The 17,577-nt window shown below is 52.3% G+C and overlaps 1 protein-coding gene across 1 annotated transcript in view; it reads left to right on the top strand.

Moving 5' to 3' along the window:
• Positions 1-10,069: 10,069 nt before the first annotated feature.
• Positions 10,070-17,577, top strand: part of LOC311225131 (F-box only protein 40) — a gene marked incomplete at both ends in the record, with an annotated part of 59,727 nt that continues 52,219 nt past the window's right edge. The window contains one exon of the mRNA XM_084310335.1: positions 10,070-10,180. Coding sequence (XP_084166461.1) covers positions 10,070-10,180 — 111 coding nt within the window. The remainder of the gene's footprint in view (positions 10,181-17,577) is intronic.

Below are 17,577 nucleotides of genomic sequence, written 5' to 3'. Positions count from 1 at the left end.
CAAGTACAAAAATTCATGAAAATAAATGTTTCTGGCATGCAATGGTGACCCTGAACGGGCCCCCCCAAAAAATCTGACCCGCACACCCAACTCCTGTCACATCTCACTTCCAAGGTTTTCTGAAAAGTAAAGATGGCAGCCCTGAGCCCTGTGATCAATACTTTTGCACCGGTTACACAGCAGAAATGCACATTTAACCTCATGAGACCAACTGACCGCTGGCAAAACAAGTCCACATTACCATCTTTCAGAGATTGTAGTGGGTTCAACTTTCAAATTAGAGTGAAGATACTGGAAAAATCTGAAGATGTGTTATGACCACTGTCTAAAAAGGGTTGTAATGTATGTTTGGTTGAAGGGGATGGAAGGCCAGGTTTGAGGCAAAAGTATAATTTATTCACATAGGAGGAAGCACAGCTCAATGGTGAGCCAAGGCCAAAATAACAAACAAACAAGACTGTCTCAAAGCAAACTAACCTGTGTGCTTCCTGAAAACAAAAACACCAGGCCAAAACCAAAGCACGGGCCTCAACTGTGGATCAGTTAGGGTTTTAAAATGGAGAGTTACCTGTAGCTTAGATGATACTGGAGAATGGAGACACAATGGCAAACACCGGAAAGACATAAGCTGTGAGGTTTTGCCCGCTGCTCACTACCTTTTCTCTGTCTTCTTTAAGCCTACTGTTAGGAATTCCCTATTCTCTGTCTTCTTTAAGCCTACTGTTAGGAATTCCCTACTCACTCTCTCTAGCCCCCACCCTCTCGTTCTTTACCCTTAGTGGCCACACCTGTTTGATATTCTATTATCTCTCGCACCTGTGGTGGCAGGCTAATTAGTCCCCCTGTGGGCTTTAAATACCAGGGCGCTTCCCCTCGTTTTGGCGTGGGGTCGTGTTGTATACTTGCCGAGTCATATTCTCTAAACATCTAGACTCTTTCGGGAGATCCTCCGTCTGCCTATGCTGTTCCATTCTCCTGCGTCGAGATGTTTTGCTCCAGCCTTCGCCTGCTGTCGCCGTTGCCTGAGAGTGGGACTGGTCTGCGCTCCCTAGACTTCCACGGGAGGCATCCCAGTCATCCACTTCAGACCCCCCGCGCAGCTGTCGTCCTGACGCACATCCAGACCAGCGCAGACGCTCTCCAGTCCTCAGCGCGCTACGCGCATCTTCCAAGGACGCTCGAGCTTGGCACGCTCTCCAGACCAGCGCGCAACGCGCATCTTCCAAGAACCCTCGAGCTTGGACGCTCTCCAGTCCTCAGCGCGCAACGCGCATCTTCCAAGGACGCTCGAGCTTGGCACGCTCTCCAGACCAGCGCGCAACGCGCATCTTCCAAGAACCCTCGAGCTTGGCACGCTCTCCAGACCGGCGCGCAACGCGCATCTCCTAGACCTTCGAGCTTGGCACGCTCCCCAGACCAGCGCGCTGGAGCGCATCTTCCAGACCTTCGTGCTTGGCGCACTCCTCCTCGCAGACGCACCCCGAGGCGTCTCTCTGTTCCGACGCGCACACCAAGGTGTGGCGCGCACTCTGTTCCTCGGCTCCGACAGCGGCTACCCGGTGGACGACATCCTCGCCACCGCCACTGTTCCGACGCGCACACCAAGGTGTGGCGCGCACTCTGTTCCTCGGCTCCGACAGTGGCTACCCGGTGGACGACATCCTCGCCACCGCCACTGTTCCAGCTCCCTGTTCCGACGCGCACACCAAGGTGTGGCGCGCACTCTGTTCCTCGGCTCCGACAGTGGCTACCCGGTGGACGATATCCTCGCCACCGCCACTGTTCCAGCTCCCTGTTCCGACGCGCACACCAAGGTGTGGCGCGCACTCTGTTCCTCGGCTCCGACAGCGGCTACCCGGTGGACGATGCCCTCGTCACCGCCACTGTTCCAGCACTCTGTTCCTCGGCTCCGACAGCGGCTACCCGGTGGACGATGCCCTCGTCACCGCCACTGTTCCAGCACTCTCTCCCTCGGCTCGGACAGCCAGCCGCCCCGGTGGCGATGCCTTCGTTCCCGTTGCTGTCCCTGTACCATTACGCATGCGCCTGGGTGAGTTTTGATTGTGATGTCACTCACCCAGCGTAGTGCCCTTGCCCCCGTTCCCGCTGCTGTCCCCGTACCTTTACGCATACGTCCTGGGTGAGTTTTGATTGTGATGTCACTCACCCAGCGTAGTGCCCTTGCCCCCGTTCCCGCTGCTGTCCCCGTACCTTTACGCATACGTCCTGGGTGAGTTTTGATTGTGATGTCACTCACTCAGCGTAGTGCCCTTGCCCCCCGTTCCCGCAGCTGCCCCTTTACCTTTACGCATACGTCCTGGGTGAGTTTTGATTGTGATGTCACTCACTCAGCGTAGTGCCCTTGCCCCCCGTTCCCGCAGCTGCCCCTTTACCTTTACGCATACGCCAGGGTGAGTTTTGATTGTGATGTCACTCACTCAGCGTAATGCCTCTTGCCCCCGTTCCCGCTGCTGTTCCTGTACCTTTACGCATACGCCTGGGTGAGTTTTGATTGTGATGTCACTCTCCCAGCGTATTGCCTCTGTTAGTTAGTTTGGACATTTCATCTCCCAGCGTATTGCCTCTGTTAGTTAGTTTGGACATTTCATCTCCCAGCGTATTGCCTCTGTTAGTTAGTTTGGACATTTCATCTCCCAGCGTAATGCCTCTGTTTTTGGTTCTCACTTAGAATAGTATTTTTGGACTTTACATCTCCCCCTGTGTGTTTGTCACACGAAGATATTATTACTTTGTTCACTTTGTTATTTGGACTGTTCTGCACCTGCTCTGTTTTTTCCCTTTTGTGCATTAACTATCTCCTCTGTCCTGCAGAGCGGCCCAGATGATTTCCACCAGTCCTCCCAGTTCCTCCCTGTTTCCCAGCCCGCCTCCGCGGGCCTCTGTCCCCTCTGTTCCCAAGTTCTCCCCTTCTAGTTCCACCTAGTTCCTGTTCCCTAGTTCTCCCCTTCTAGTTCCACCTAGTTCCTGTTCCCTAGTTCTCCCCTTTCTAGTTCCACCTAGTTCCTGGTCCCAAGTTCTCCCCTTCTAGTTCCACCTAGTTCCTGTTCCCTAGTTCTCCCCTTTCTAGTTCCACCTAGTTCCTGGTCCCAAGTTCTCCCCTTCTAGTTCCACCTAGTTCCTGTTCCCTAGTTCTCCCCTTTCTAGTTCCACCTAGTTCCTGGTCCCAAGTTCTCCCCTTCTAGTTCCACCTAGTTCCTTGTCCCTAGTTCCCCTAGTCCCCGTTTCTCCTGTTCCCTAGCTCTCCTAGTCCCTTGTCCTCTCTCCCTAGTTCTCCTTGTCCCTGGTTTACCTAGTCTCTTGTTCCCTTAACCTTCCCTTAGGCGTTCCCTTACTTTCCCTTAGTGTTCCCTTTTCCTGCCCGCCTCTTAAAGGCACCTTCCTTCCCCTCATATTATATTCCTGTATTTGTGATTCTCCCTTAAAGGGACAGTGCCCTTTTCCCTGTATTTCCCTGTTGTTCAATAAATATCTGTTTCTTGGCAAACCATCATACCTGTCTTGTGTTGTGCGATTGGGGTCGGTTACAAACCATAACAGTACGACCCCACCAAGTCTACGACCCCAGCCAGCACAGACTGTGTATGTTGAGTTTGCCTTTTTTTTTCTTGTTCCCTCTAGCTCCCCTGTTAGCCCTGTTAGCTTCCCTGTTAGCCCAGTTTAGCTTCCTTGTTAGTCCTGTTTAGCTCCCTTGTTAGCCTGTTACTCCCCTGTTTAGCTTGTTAGTCTCCCCGGTTAGCTCCCCTGTTTGCTTCCCGTTTTGCCCTGTTTGACCCCCCTGTAGCTAGCCATGCCCTGGCAGCTAACCCAGTCCCTCAGCAGAGCCCCTGTCTGCTAGCTTAGCCCCGGCTGCTAGCACAGCCTCTATGTTTATGCAGCCCTTGCTGCTGGCATAGGCCCTGTAGCTAGCCATGCCCTGGCGGCTAACCCAGTTTCCCTCTGCATGGCCCCGGCCTGCTAGCTTGGCCCCGGCTGTTAGCACAGCCTCTATGTTAATGCAGCCTTGCAGCTGGCATAGGCCCTGTAGCTAGCCAGGCCCAAGCAGCTAACCTGGTCCCTCTGCATGGCCTCCACTTTTTTGTGTAGTTTATCTCACACAGCTAGGACTGTCCTTCCAGCTAGCTTGTTCTCTCATGCTGGTCCAGCCCTGTCTGCCAGCCTAGCTCCGGCAGCTAGCGCAGCCTCTATGTTGATGTAGCAGTACAGCTAGCATAGGCCCTGTGGCTATCAGTGCCCTGGCAGCTACCCTTTCCCTCTGCTAGCCTAGCTCCGGCAGCTTGCGCAGCCTCTATGTTGATGTAGCAGTACAGCTAGCATAGGCCCTGTAGCTGTCAGTGCCCTGGCAGCTAACCTTCCCTCTGCTAGCCCTTTTCCCGGTGCTACCATGGTTACCCCTTTTGCTACCCTGCTTGCCCCTCAGTTCTCTAGACCCAGTTCCTCTAGACCAGTTCTCTAGACCAGTTCTCTAAACCAGTTCTCTAGACCAGTTCTCTAGCCCGGTTCTCTAGCCCAGTTCTCTAGACCAGTTCTCTAGACCAGTTCTCTAGACCCAGTTCCTCTAGACCAGTTCCCCCAGTTGCCCCTCTGCTACCCTAGTTACCCCTCGGCGACCCTGTTTCTTTTGCTAGCCCCACTCTTGTGGTGGCTTCCCCTGCTGGCTTGGCCAGTACCGTCTTGTTTTGCCCCTGCCACTCTGTCTGTATTTGTTTTGGGTCGCCGGGTGGCTCCCGTTGGAGGGGGGGATACTGTGAGGTTTTGCCCGCTGCTCACTACCTTTTCTCTGTCTTCTTTAAGCCTACTGTTAGGAATTCCCTATTCTCTGTCTTCTTTAAGCCTACTGTTAGGAATTCCCTACTCACTCTCTCTAGCCCCCACCCTCTCGTTCTTTACCCTTAGTGGCCACACCTGTTTGATATTCTATTATCTCTCGCACCTGTGGTGGCAGGCTAATTAGTCCCCCTGTGGGCTTTAAATACCAGGGCGCTTCCCCTCGTTTTGGCGTGGGGTCGTGTTGTATACTTGCCGAGTCATATTCTCTAAACATCTAGACTCTTTCGGGAGATCCTCCGTCTGCCTATGCTGTTCCATTCTCCTGCGTCGAGATGTTTTGCTCCAGCCTTCGCCTGCTGTCGCCGTTGCCTGAGAGTGGGACTGGTCTGCGCTCCCTAGACTTCCACGGGAGGCATCCCAGTCATCCACTTCAGACCCCCCGCGCAGCTGTCGTCCTGACGCACATCCAGACCAGCGCAGACGCTCTCCAGTCCTCAGCGCGCTACGCGCATCTTCCAAGGACGCTCGAGCTTGGCACGCTCTCCAGACCAGCGCGCAACGCGCATCTTCCAAGAACCCTCGAGCTTGGACGCTCTCCAGTACTCAGCGCGCAACGCGCATCTTCCAAGGACGCTCGAGCTTGGCACGCTCTCCAGACCAGCGCGCAACGCGCATCTTCCAAGAACCCTCGAGCTTGGCACGCTCTCCAGACCGGCGCGCAACGCGCATCTCCTAGACCTTCGAGCTTGGCACGCTCCCCAGACCAGCGCGCTGGAGCGCATCTTCCAGACCTTCGTGCTTGGCGCACTCCTCCTCGCAGACGCACCCCGAGGCGTCTCTCTGTTCCGACGCGCACACCAAGGTGTGGCGCGCACTCTGTTCCTCGGCTCCGACAGCGGCTACCCGGTGGACGACATCCTCGCCACCGCCACTGTTCCGACGCGCACACCAAGGTGTGGCGCGCACTCTGTTCCTCGGCTCCGACAGTGGCTACCCGGTGGACGACATCCTCGCCACCGCCACTGTTCCAGCTCCCTGTTCCGACGCGCACACCAAGGTGTGGCGCGCACTCTGTTCCTCGGCTCCGACAGTGGCTACCCGGTGGACGACATCCTCGCCACCGCCACTGTTCCAGCTCCCTGTTCCGACGCGCACACCAAGGTGTGGCGCGCACTCTGTTCCTCGGCTCCGACAGCGGCTACCCGGTGGACGATGCCCTCGTCACCGCCACTGTTCCAGCACTCTGTTCCTCGGCTCCGACAGCGGCTACCCGGTGGACGATGCCCTCGTCACCGCCACTGTTCCAGCACTCTCTCCCTCGGCTCGGACAGCCAGCCGCCCCGGTGGCGATGCCTTCGTTCCCGTTGCTGTCCCTGTACCATTACGCATGCGCCTGGGTGAGTTTTGATTGTGATGTCACTCACCCAGCGTAGTGCCCTTGCCCCCGTTCCCGCTGCTGTCCCCGTACCTTTACGCATACGTCCTGGGTGAGTTTTGATTGTGATGTCACTCACCCAGCGTAGTGCCCTTGCCCCCGTTCCCGCTGCTGTCCCCGTACCTTTACGCATACGTCCTGGGTGAGTTTTGATTGTGATGTCACTCACTCAGCGTAGTGCCCTTGCCCCCCGTTCCCGCAGCTGCCCCTTTACCTTTACGCATACGTCCTGGGTGAGTTTTGATTGTGATGTCACTCACTCAGCGTAGTGCCCTTGCCCCCCGTTCCCGCAGCTGCCCCTTTACCTTTACGCATACGCCAGGGTGAGTTTTGATTGTGATGTCACTCACTCAGCGTAATGCCTCTTGCCCCCGTTCCCGCTGCTGTTCCTGTACCTTTACGCATACGCCTGGGTGAGTTTTGATTGTGATGTCACTCTCCCAGCGTATTGCCTCTGTTAGTTAGTTTGGACATTTCATCTCCCAGCGTATTGCCTCTGTTAGTTAGTTTGGACATTTCATCTCCCAGCGTATTGCCTCTGTTAGTTAGTTTGGACATTTCATCTCCCAGCGTAATGCCTCTGTTTTTGGTTCTCACTTAGAATAGTATTTTTGGACTTTACATCTCCCCCTGTGTGTTTGTCACACGAAGATATTATTACTTTGTTCACTTTGTTATTTGGACTGTTCTGCACCTGCTCTGTTTTTTCCCTTTTGTGCATTAACTATCTCCTCTGTCCTGCAGAGCGGCCCAGATGATTTCCACCAGTCCTCCCAGTTCCTCCCTGTTTCCCAGCCCGCCTCCGCGGGCCTCTGTCCCCTCTGTTCCCAAGTTCTCCCCTTCTAGTTCCACCTAGTTCCTGTTCCCTAGTTCTCCCCTTCTAGTTCCACCTAGTTCCTGTTCCCTAGTTCTCCCCTTTCTAGTTCCACCTAGTTCCTGGTCCCAAGTTCTCCCCTTCTAGTTCCACCTAGTTCCTGTTCCCTAGTTCTCCCCTTTCTAGTTCCACCTAGTTCCTGGTCCCAAGTTCTCCCCTTCTAGTTCCACCTAGTTCCTGTTCCCTAGTTCTCCCCTTTCTAGTTCCACCTAGTTCCTGGTCCCAAGTTCTCCCCTTCTAGTTCCACCTAGTTCCTTGTCCCTAGTTCCCCTAGTCCCCGTTTCTCCTGTTCCCTAGCTCTCCTAGTCCCTTGTCCTCTCTCCCTAGTTCTCCTTGTCCCTGGTTTACCTAGTCTCTTGTTCCCTTAACCTTCCCTTAGGCGTTCCCTTACTTTCCCTTAGTGTTCCCTTTTCCTGCCCGCCTCTTAAAGGCACCTTCCTTCCCCTCATATTATATTCCTGTATTTGTGATTCTCCCTTAAAGGGACAGTGCCCTTTTCCCTGTATTTCCCTGTTGTTCAATAAATATCTGTTTCTTGGCAAACCATCATACCTGTCATGTGTTGTGCGATTGGGGTCGGTTACAAACCATAACATAAGCCACAGTCACTGGGAGGTAACAGCAAAGAGGCTGGATATATAAAGAGGGAAGACAGGCGGGAAAATGAATGTCCTCACTGAAAACTCAACAGACGTCATTCACGTCATTAGCGAAACTGACTATTGTGCTGAATAGCAATCAACTGCTTAAATATGGACTGTAAAATATCAGGAATGTCAATAAAAAATTGTTGGGCAAATTGGTAGCCTAACTTACCCTTGTTGTTTGGTGAAAAGGTGAAATACCTCATCAATGTCCGGCGAATGAGATTCTGAGTTTAAAACGTCAATATGTTTCTAAGACTCTAAACATGGCAAATATGTTACTCAATCAAATAAGCCTCCTCTACTTTTACTGGTATAAGCAATTTTAGGTCTCACTCCATTCATTTTGTAGAGTCTCTTGTCTGCTTATTTTCCGAGAGCTGGTGATGGAAGTAGCTAGGGAGTTATAGTATCGTGTAGCTCCGCTCTGCGTCATACTGCAATACTCTTCCACATCAGTATTAGCACTGAATAAATTCTCACATGCACCTTTACATACCTCATCTGTCTGGCCACACCCCCATCCGCTCCTCTACATAAGCAGGGGTGTGGCCATACCATCAGCTCCTTCTTCAGTTTTCACCATGTCAAGTGCCTGCATGTACACACTTTGAAGATTGCTGGAATATTGAAGAAGTTGGAGCTGCGTTGACATTATTTCTTGTTTTTTTCTCTCTCTCACAATTTAAGAGAAAAAGGCTAAGTTATAATGTCTTCTTCGGGGGGTTCGAGCGCTAGCAACGCCACCTTTCACCAGAGGTTCACCATTGCCGCCGCGCGTCGTGGGGCTGCGCTGACTCCGCGGTCGTGGCAGTCAGCCGTACCCGATCGGCGTCCGGTGGATAGTTTGCCTCTCAGAGGAGCTGGTGAACCAAGGCCGTCTCCTGTGAGATGGCCTAGTTCCTGCTCTGGTTCCCCCGCCGCCGGGGGACGGTCGGCCGATAGGCTGACGGCTCCTCTGGTAGTGGAGGATCTGAGACGCAAGCTCTTCGCCTCTGCTCGTTCCCGTCGTAGGAGGGTGGCCTGCAGGGGCGAACAGCCTGGTTTTGGTGAGCTGCTGGAGCCAGATGAGGGTGCTTTTGCTTCTCCGTGTCCGATGGAAATGGAGGATTTCATGGTGGAAGCGGAGGCGCTCTTGTTTGACAACCCGGTGGGGACGCATCACTCTCCCCCTCAGGGTGTGGCAGGGGGTGGTATGTCTCCTTGGGGTCCCTCGTACTCCGGTGTTGGGTTAGAACCTCCGACTCGGCGACGGGATGCCCTGCTATCAGCCACATCGGATGGTGGCACAATGAGTGGTAGCCTCCCGTAAGTGACGGACGCGAGCTGCGTGGAGGACGGTGCGCATTTGGAATTACGTGCCTTGTTCCCGTAGCTCATGGTGGCAGCCACAGCCGCTAATGGCGTGCCGCAGCCACGGCCTGCCCCTGTCCCTGATGACTTTTTTTATAATAATAATGCAGGACCTGTTGCAGAGGTCTTTATTCGGCATGCAACGACACTCAATGTTTTTTAGCGGTACACACAGCGGTTAGTTTAGCACACACACCGGAACACACATGCATGCATTGTCCCTTTAGGATCGCCGATGCGATTCGTCTCTGCGATTAACCCATCCCGTCGTCCTTCCCCCCCAAGGGCAGCCGGGAGCAGACAGGCGTCAACGTGAGCCGTGCCAGGGGACCAATCCAAGTGCTCCTGTCCGTCTTCGTCAAGGATGCCACAGCGTTAGCGATCTGTTGTTGTGCATGTTTTTCCATTTGGTTTATCTTATCGGGGGGGGAACCCTTGCGAGCACGGGGAGAACATGCAAACTCCACACAGAAAGGCCTGGGAGATACCCCACCTGGGTACCTGGCATCATGGAAACCTGGTCCCCAAGCGGGAATCGAACCCTGGACCTTCTTGCTGTGAGGCGACAGTGTTAACCACTACACCACCGTGCCGCCCGACTTGATAGGTCATCTATGGCAACGTCGTCCTGTGAGGGAGACGGGCGTTGTCTGCCCATTCTTCCCCTCAATGGAGGCCTATGTGCGTCAAGGACAGGTGATCTCCTGCATCATTTACATTACCCCCGCCTACGTGCAAGTCACGCGGGTGGTGGGTTTGGTCGAGGGACTGAAGGAAGGGGTGCCTCGGCTTGATAGCCCGATGGCGTCTCTCCTTTGTCCTGAGGTGCAGTGGGAGCCGTTGCGGAAGCCGGTTCCCCAAGGGAAATCGGCTAGGCAGTTGGCCAACTGGAGTGACCAGTCATTCATCGCCTCGACTCAGAGCCTAGCTGCGACGTCCAACATTGCGCAGCTAGCACGCTTCATGTCAGGGATGATGGCGGGCGGTACGGTGCCGGACGAACAACATCAGTGCCTGCACGCCCAGGCGGCTAGAGCCATCCTGCACCTAATACAGCTGCAGGCAATTGCCGCCGGGAAGAGACCCGTGACCGTCGCCACCACCACCACCACCGCCACTGCTGGACCTTTGGCCAAGAAGGCCAGGAGGAGAGAGGGTGCCTTGACCGCCGCAGCCAGCCAGCCAGCCCACGCCCGGAGGTGACGGTAGGGATCGTCGTGGCCAGGCACCCCAGTACCGTCCCTCTGGGCCTGCTCCCTGTGGGGGCAAGCACCAAGCTGTTCGTGGCAGGCGCCGCTAAAGTGACTTTCCCCCCCTGTTTACCCCTGTTCCCTTCCCCGCCCCAAATATGATTTTGTACATTAATAAAAGGTCCCTCCTAGGAGGGACTATTTTTTGTTACAAACTGTGTGTTTATTCACTGCATATGTTGGGGATACGATGTGTAGAACCTTCGCCTAGTTGTGGGGTTGATAGGAGAGCTGGACTTTTAGTCTTTAGCTGGTCGCTACATATACATGTGCTTAGCAAGGCCTGTAGCTAACACTCGGTCGAAAGGCTTTTTTCTTTCCTCGTCCTGAAAAAATATGTTTCTTCCTATAGTGGTAAAGATTTACCGTTGTATGAGAGGGTTGTGTGTTCTGTTACGTTTGAAACAGTGGCATTGAGCCACAACACTGTAGTGTTGGCCTGCAGAAGTACTCGTGTGTGTGTAGTTTGTACCACGGTCTTATAGATCTCTCTCTCGATCTTCTGTGTTTTTTCTTGAAACATAAAACACGGGTGTCGTGTTCACACATAAACCTTGGCCTTGTTATAAACCCTGTTCGCAGACGTGTTGTCGTCTGTGGCTAGAGTGCGTTGGGTTAGCTTATCCTGTTAGGATATACGCTGTTTCATTAGCATGCTGGCTACATAGGTATCATCATGGCTTGTTTACTATCATATACGGGGTATGGGATCATGAGGGGGTAACCGAATAAACCCCTCCTTCCCTCTTTTCTGATTGGTCGGGGGGTTGGGCCCTCTATCATTCGGTCCTACCGCGCTGATTGGTCAGTGCGGCACGGGGTAGAGAGAGGGGGGCGGGTAGGGAATTCCCTGACTCCTCGCCTATCATGGTCGGTTGAGTCATGGGATTCCCCCCGCCATAGATTACGTCACTGGGCGCATTTCTATTGGTCGCCGACTTCCGTGAGTTCTTTTCAGGACCCATGTGTGGTTCTCTGTTATTGCCAAGTTGGTGTTGCGGTGCATAGGAACTCGAGAGTTCTGCTACGCTCGGTATATATGTAGCTTGAGCCTTTGGTCAAGTGGCTCAATGTTACATCAACTTTTCAAATTGTTGCTCACGTGGGAAGTCTCTCTGGGGGTTCCCCGTCCCCTCCTTTATGGAGCAGGTTGACAGGGTGTTGTTTTCCCTCAGCCGCGTCGCATGGGACCAATGTCCGTATTTTTTTCTGTGAAAAAAGCGGCTTCTTGTCGTTGTCTGGGTGGCGCCCTCTATAATGTTTTGGATCAACACGCGTACCTACCCCCCTCCTGGGACTGGGGATGGCGGTGTGATTAGGGCACGGGACTGATTCTGGTCGCGCCGGTCCAGGTCAGTTAACCCGTTGTCCGCCGGGGCGCAGATCTGCTGTTCTGGTACCCTGAGGGACTTGTGCTTTTTTCGGGGGGAAAAATGCCGGGTCGGCCCGGGCGTTGCAGGGTTTGATGTTATGGAGATGTTCGTGGTTGTGTTACTACGTGTTACCCCTCACTGTTGCTTGGTCAATGTTGTGTTGTACCTTGCGCTGCGATAAGGGAGCCTGGTCCTTCTCCATTCTTTTTCGCCCCTCTCTTCTCCTGCTTAGGCAGGGCTGGGAGGGGGCTGTTGAGGTGATTCTTATGGAACTCCTCTGGCATCCCTGTGTACGTCCCGGTCCGCCGGGCCCAGGTTAGAAATTGTTTTCGTCGACCTGTTGGCCTGGGTTAACCCCTTCTTGAAAACTGAAACACTTGTACTGCGATATAGCCAGTGTATATCCGCAGTTGTGTTTTGGAGTTTTTTCTTGGGGGGTTATAGGAACAACCGCCTCATGTTAGAACCAAGGGGGTGGTTGGTTCCCTGGTGTGTTGGTAGCGGAGTCAACTCTCGGGGTAGGCCGGGTTTGGCCCCGTCTACCTGTGAGTGTGCCCCCGCACCTTTCATGACATCAGCCAATCATGTCAGCCTTCTCTGCCTCTGCCCCTCTAGAGAGTCGAGGGGTTTTTATGGAGGCTGTGACATGGTGCACAACAATGCCAGCATACTCCCCTTCCGCCGAGGTGCTGTTTCAGCAGACCCCTTTGGCGCCTGTCTAGTCCGCAGTGCTCCAGGCTCAGGTCGAGTGGCCTGTTGCCTGGATTGAGGGATCGACCTCTTTTGGGGGTCGTCTCCCCGGTGCGCTGCCTGCTCCCGCTGTGGGTGTAGCCTCTTGAGTGCTTTGAGCTTACAGCCATACCAACCTGAACACGCCCGATCTCGTTCGATTTCGGAAGCTGCGTAAGGTTCAGGCCTGGTTTGTACTTGGATGGGAGACTGCCTGGGAATACCAGGTTCAGTAAGCTAGGCGGCGTGCTATAGGGGGGAAGGGCCTGCTCTTGGATGGGCCCTGTCTGAATACGCTGGCAATGTGGGGGGCGGTGTCAATAGTGACCGCCTGGTGAGGTCTCGATGCTGCGGCGTCATTGGCCTCTCCAGGCCCCCTTTTCCAGGGGGGTCCAGTCCCTTCCTGGGTCTGGGTCCTCCTTCGCGCTCCGCTGCTACGGCCTTGCCACGGGGTTGGGCTTTTGCTCTTGACCCCGTTATGGTAGGGGTGGTAACGGGGGTTTGTTCCTTTCCGTTTGTTCCCTAGTGGCATGCGGGTTGCGCGCTTGTGTAGTCATGGGTACGCCCCACTGTCTGCTCACCCTGTGCGTTGAGTTGCTAAAGACTCCTCTTTGCACAGTCGGATCCGATACCCTCCCGTCCTCCGCTAGGGGGGTCCGGGGGCTCGGGTCCTCCCTGGTACTGATGGTCGTGGGGGGCCTCAGCGGGTGCATTTGTCGAGCTCCGCTCTGCTCAGCTCCTGTATTGCAGTATGACACAGAGCGGAGCTACACGATACTATAACGTACGGTTATGTATATATTATAACCATAGTTATATGAGTGTAGTGACGCTCTGCGTCGGATTCACTGAGGACCCCGTGGTCTTGCCTTGTGGTGAAAGACTTGGGAAGGAGCTGATGGTATGGCCACACCCCTGCTTATGTAGAGGAGCGGATGGGGGTGTGGCCAGACAGATGAGGTATGTAAAGGTGCATGTGAGAATTTATTCAATGCTAATACTGATGTGGAAGAGTATTGCAGTGCGTTACTACACTCACTATGGTTATATACATAACCGTAAGTTCTGTGTCTCGTTTTCCTTCCAGTCTCTGGTAACAGTATCAGAATGTTAATGGTCTGAATGGAACCACAAGGGTCTGACCTTCACAGCCATGTACAATTCATGCAGCTCCCATGCTGTTTGGGCCTAACTCATGTAGTTCTCTGAATGCAGTAAGTCCAACTGCATTCATGTGCCATACTCCCAAAAACATTTAAATAATATACTGTAGGTCTGAGCAGGTTAAAATGAAATTCTGCTCAGTAGTTATCATCAGTAGTATTAAGTGCTCAATGTCAAATTGAGCGCCCTCCAACCTAACAAGGCCACTGGCCATGACAACATCCCCTCCAAATTCCTCAGAGATGCAGCAGCCGCCATCACCCCAGTCATCACACACATAATAAACCTCTCTATAAAACAGGGGCACGTCCCCAAGGACTTCAAAATTGCGAGAGTGACCCCTCTGCACAAAAAGGGCAGCAAATTAGACCCAGGCAACTACCGCCCTGTTTCTATTCTTACCTCCATCTCGAAAGTCATGGAGAAAATAGTCTACGAACAGGTCGAAAAGTACCTGGCGGAAAAAAATCTAATCTACGAATTCCAATCTGGCTTCAGAACGTCCCACTCCACTGACACATGCCTCCTCTATTTGAACGACCACATCAAACAAGAGGTGGACGCGGGCAAATACTGCGGCATGGTCATGCTGGACCTACAAAAGGCCTTCGACACTGTCAATCACTCCATTCTAATGGACAAGCTAAAAGCAATTGGTTTTGATAGCTTATCAGTGAGCTGGATGCAATCCTACCTGGAGGGGAGAGAACAGATGGTAGAGGTAAACGGTACTCTATCCCCCCCCCTCACAGTGAGCTGTGGTGTTCCACAAGGAAGCATACTAGGACCGCTACTCTTCCTAATTTATGCAAATGACATGTCGTCAGCCTGTGACTGCAACTTGTTCCTGTTTGCGGACGACTCAGCCCTGCTGGTCTCTGACAAGAACAAGTTGCAGGTTGAAAAAACCCTCAGCACGGAACTAGGCAAAATCTGCATATGGCTCGCTGATAACAAACTATCATTACACATGGGCAAAACAGAGTCCATTCTCTTCGGTTCAAATAACAAACTCAGCAAGACCGACGGCTTCTCAGTTACAGTGGGTGACAATATTGTCACAAGGAAAGACGAAATTACCTACCTGGGTTCCATCCTAGAGGCAAATCTTTCCTGTGACAAAATGGCATCCAATGTAATAAAAAAAAGTCAACCAACAAACTAGATTCTTGTACCGGATCTCCTCTCTGGTAAACAAGAATACCCTGAAGACTCTGGCAGGAGCACTCATTCAAGGGTACTATGACTATGCGTGCACCTCATGGTACCAAAGCACCTCAAAGGCGCTTAAAACAAAATTACAAACATCACAAAACAAACTGGTCAGATTACTACTTGACCTGAACCCCAGAACCCACCTCACCCCTGCCCACTTTGACAACCTAGGATGGCTTAGAGTAGACGACAGAGTACAGCAACTTGCAATGGGCCTGGTCTACAAGATACACTATACGACCGGGGTGTCCATGTACATGTCAAAATACTTCCCAAAGGTCAGTGAATACCACAACCACTACACCAGAGGAAGCTCAACAAATCATGTTAAACCCAGATTCGGCTCAAACAAGGGACTAAACACGTTTCGCAATTATGCCACAACAATGTGGAACGCCCTACCCAAAGCTGTAAAGGAATGTGAATCCCTGCCCACATTCAAAACCGCTCTTAAAGAGCACCTACGGGAGGCTGCAATTCGAAACTGGCCACCGTAAATGCCCAAAACCCCCACCACCTCCTAATAGACAGTCTCCTCCCCACCGCATGTATATATTCCCTCCCCGCCGTATGTATATTTCCCTCCCACCCACCCACCCCCTCCTAATGTACAGTCCCCTCCCCATCATATGTATATACTCTGTCAGGATCTAGGGGTAACAGTACTGTATATTTGAATACCGCTTATGTCACAAATGTATCAGTACTAAATACCTATATGTCCCTATGCCATAAATGTCATGTATGTTGTGTATGTCATAAATGTCTATATAAATTGAAAATGGGGGACCCTGATGGAAACAAGACAAACGTCTTTCTCAGGTCTGCATCCCCTTAACAATTGTATGTATTGAGTCGTACTGTATTGTACCCATTCTGCAATCTGTTAAATAAAGTTTTCATTCATTCATTCATTCAGATCCTATGAGATGTGGACCCCCAGGTACTTAAAGCTGCTCACCCTGTCCACGGTAGCCCCGTTTATCCTCAGTGGTGTGTGTGTCTCCTGCTGTCCTCTCCTATAATCCACGATCAGCTCCTTGGTTTTACCAATGTTCAGGAGCAGGCTGTTGTCCTGGCACCAGCGTTCCAGTACCTCAACCTCCTCCCGGTAGGCCTTCTCGTCGTTGTCCGAGATCAGCCCCACCACCACTGTGTCGTCCGCAAACTTCACTATGGAGTTGGAGTTGAACTTGGCCACACAGTCGTGTGTGTATAGTGAGTACAGCAGGGGGCTCAGAACACAGCCCTGGGGCGACCCGATGCTCAGGGTGATGGTGTTGGAGGTCTGACCCCCCACCCTGACCGCCTGGGGCCTTTCGCTCAGAAAGTCCAGTATCCAGGCGCTCAGAGCGGAGCTCAGACCCAGCTCGATCAGCTTGTCCACCAGTCTGGTGGGGACTAAAACATAGTTATCGTCACCACGCCGTCTCTTATCTACTCATTTCAAGCCTTCTTTCGTATTCACTCTGCTATCTGGGTTCCAATCACCATGCCGAATAAGCACACTCGTAACAGTGGTTATTGATATTGAGTTGGAGCCTGTGTTGATTATGAATTAATTGGCTGTGGGTCCGCTGTGGCCTGGCCTCTGTGTGTGCGTGTGTGTGTGTGTGTGTGTGTGTGTGTGTGTGTGTGTGTGTGTGTGTGTGTGTGTGTGTGTGTGTGTGTGTGTGTGTGTGTGTGTGTGTGTGTGTGTGTGTGTGTGTGTGTGTGCACGCGCATGTGTATGTCGTTCATTTCCTATAGTGCTGAGTGATGTGAATGTAATGTCCTAACCCAACCCCCTCCAATGTACAGTAAATGACCTAACCCAAGAATACACGAGACCCTCTTCTACGAAGTATGGTTTCGTTGATATTCCAATGTACAGTTTTGCTTGTACAGTTGTACAGTTTCCCCCACCCCGCCTACCCATATAATTTCCTTTGTTGTGAGGGACCAGATTGATTGATTGATTGATTGAAAACTTTATTAACAGATTGCAGAATGGGTACAATACAGTACAGCTCAATACACACAATTGTTAAGGGGATGCAGACCAGAGAAAGACTTTCGTCTTGTTTACATCAGGGTCCCCCATTTTCAATTCATCAGGACATTTATGACATACATGACATACAGATAGTCAGTACTGCTACATCTATACATTTATGACATACCAGATTTGCAAGTCAAGAAAAGGGAGTATGTACATTTGACGTAGAAACTGTACATTGGAGGAGGTTGGGTGGGGGGGGTTGGGTACATTGGGATATTGACAACCATACTGGGTAATTTACATTGGAGGTGGGGGGGGGGGGGGGCACACTGTATAAACAAGTAAAACTGTACATTGAGGGGGGGGGGAGGAGACACTGTACAAACAAACAAAATTGTACATTGGACTATTGACAAAACCATACTAGGTAAATTACTGTACATTGGAGGGGGTTGGGTTAGGATATTTACAGGGGCCAGTGTTGAATTGCAGTCTCCCGTAGGTGTCCCTTGAGAGAGGTTTTGAAAGTGGGTAGTGATCCACATTCCTTTACAGCTTTGGGTAGGGCGTTCCACATTGATGTGGCATAATTGCGAAACGTGTTTAGTCCCTTATTTGAGCCGAATTTGGGTTTAACATGATTTGTGGAGCTCCCTCTGGTGTTGTGATTGTGGTATTCACTGACCTTTGGGAAGTATTTTGACATGTACATGGGTACCTTGGTCCTACTCTCTCTTCCCAGGAGCAGTCGCATTTTTATCTCCTCTCCCT

The sequence above is a fragment of the Notolepis coatsorum genome (genome assembly GCF_963971535.1).
Source record: "Notolepis coatsorum genome assembly, chromosome: 1".
Lineage (NCBI taxonomy): Eukaryota > Metazoa > Chordata > Actinopteri > Aulopiformes > Paralepididae > Notolepis > Notolepis coatsorum.
This window is presented reverse-complemented; position numbering and strand designations above follow the sequence as displayed.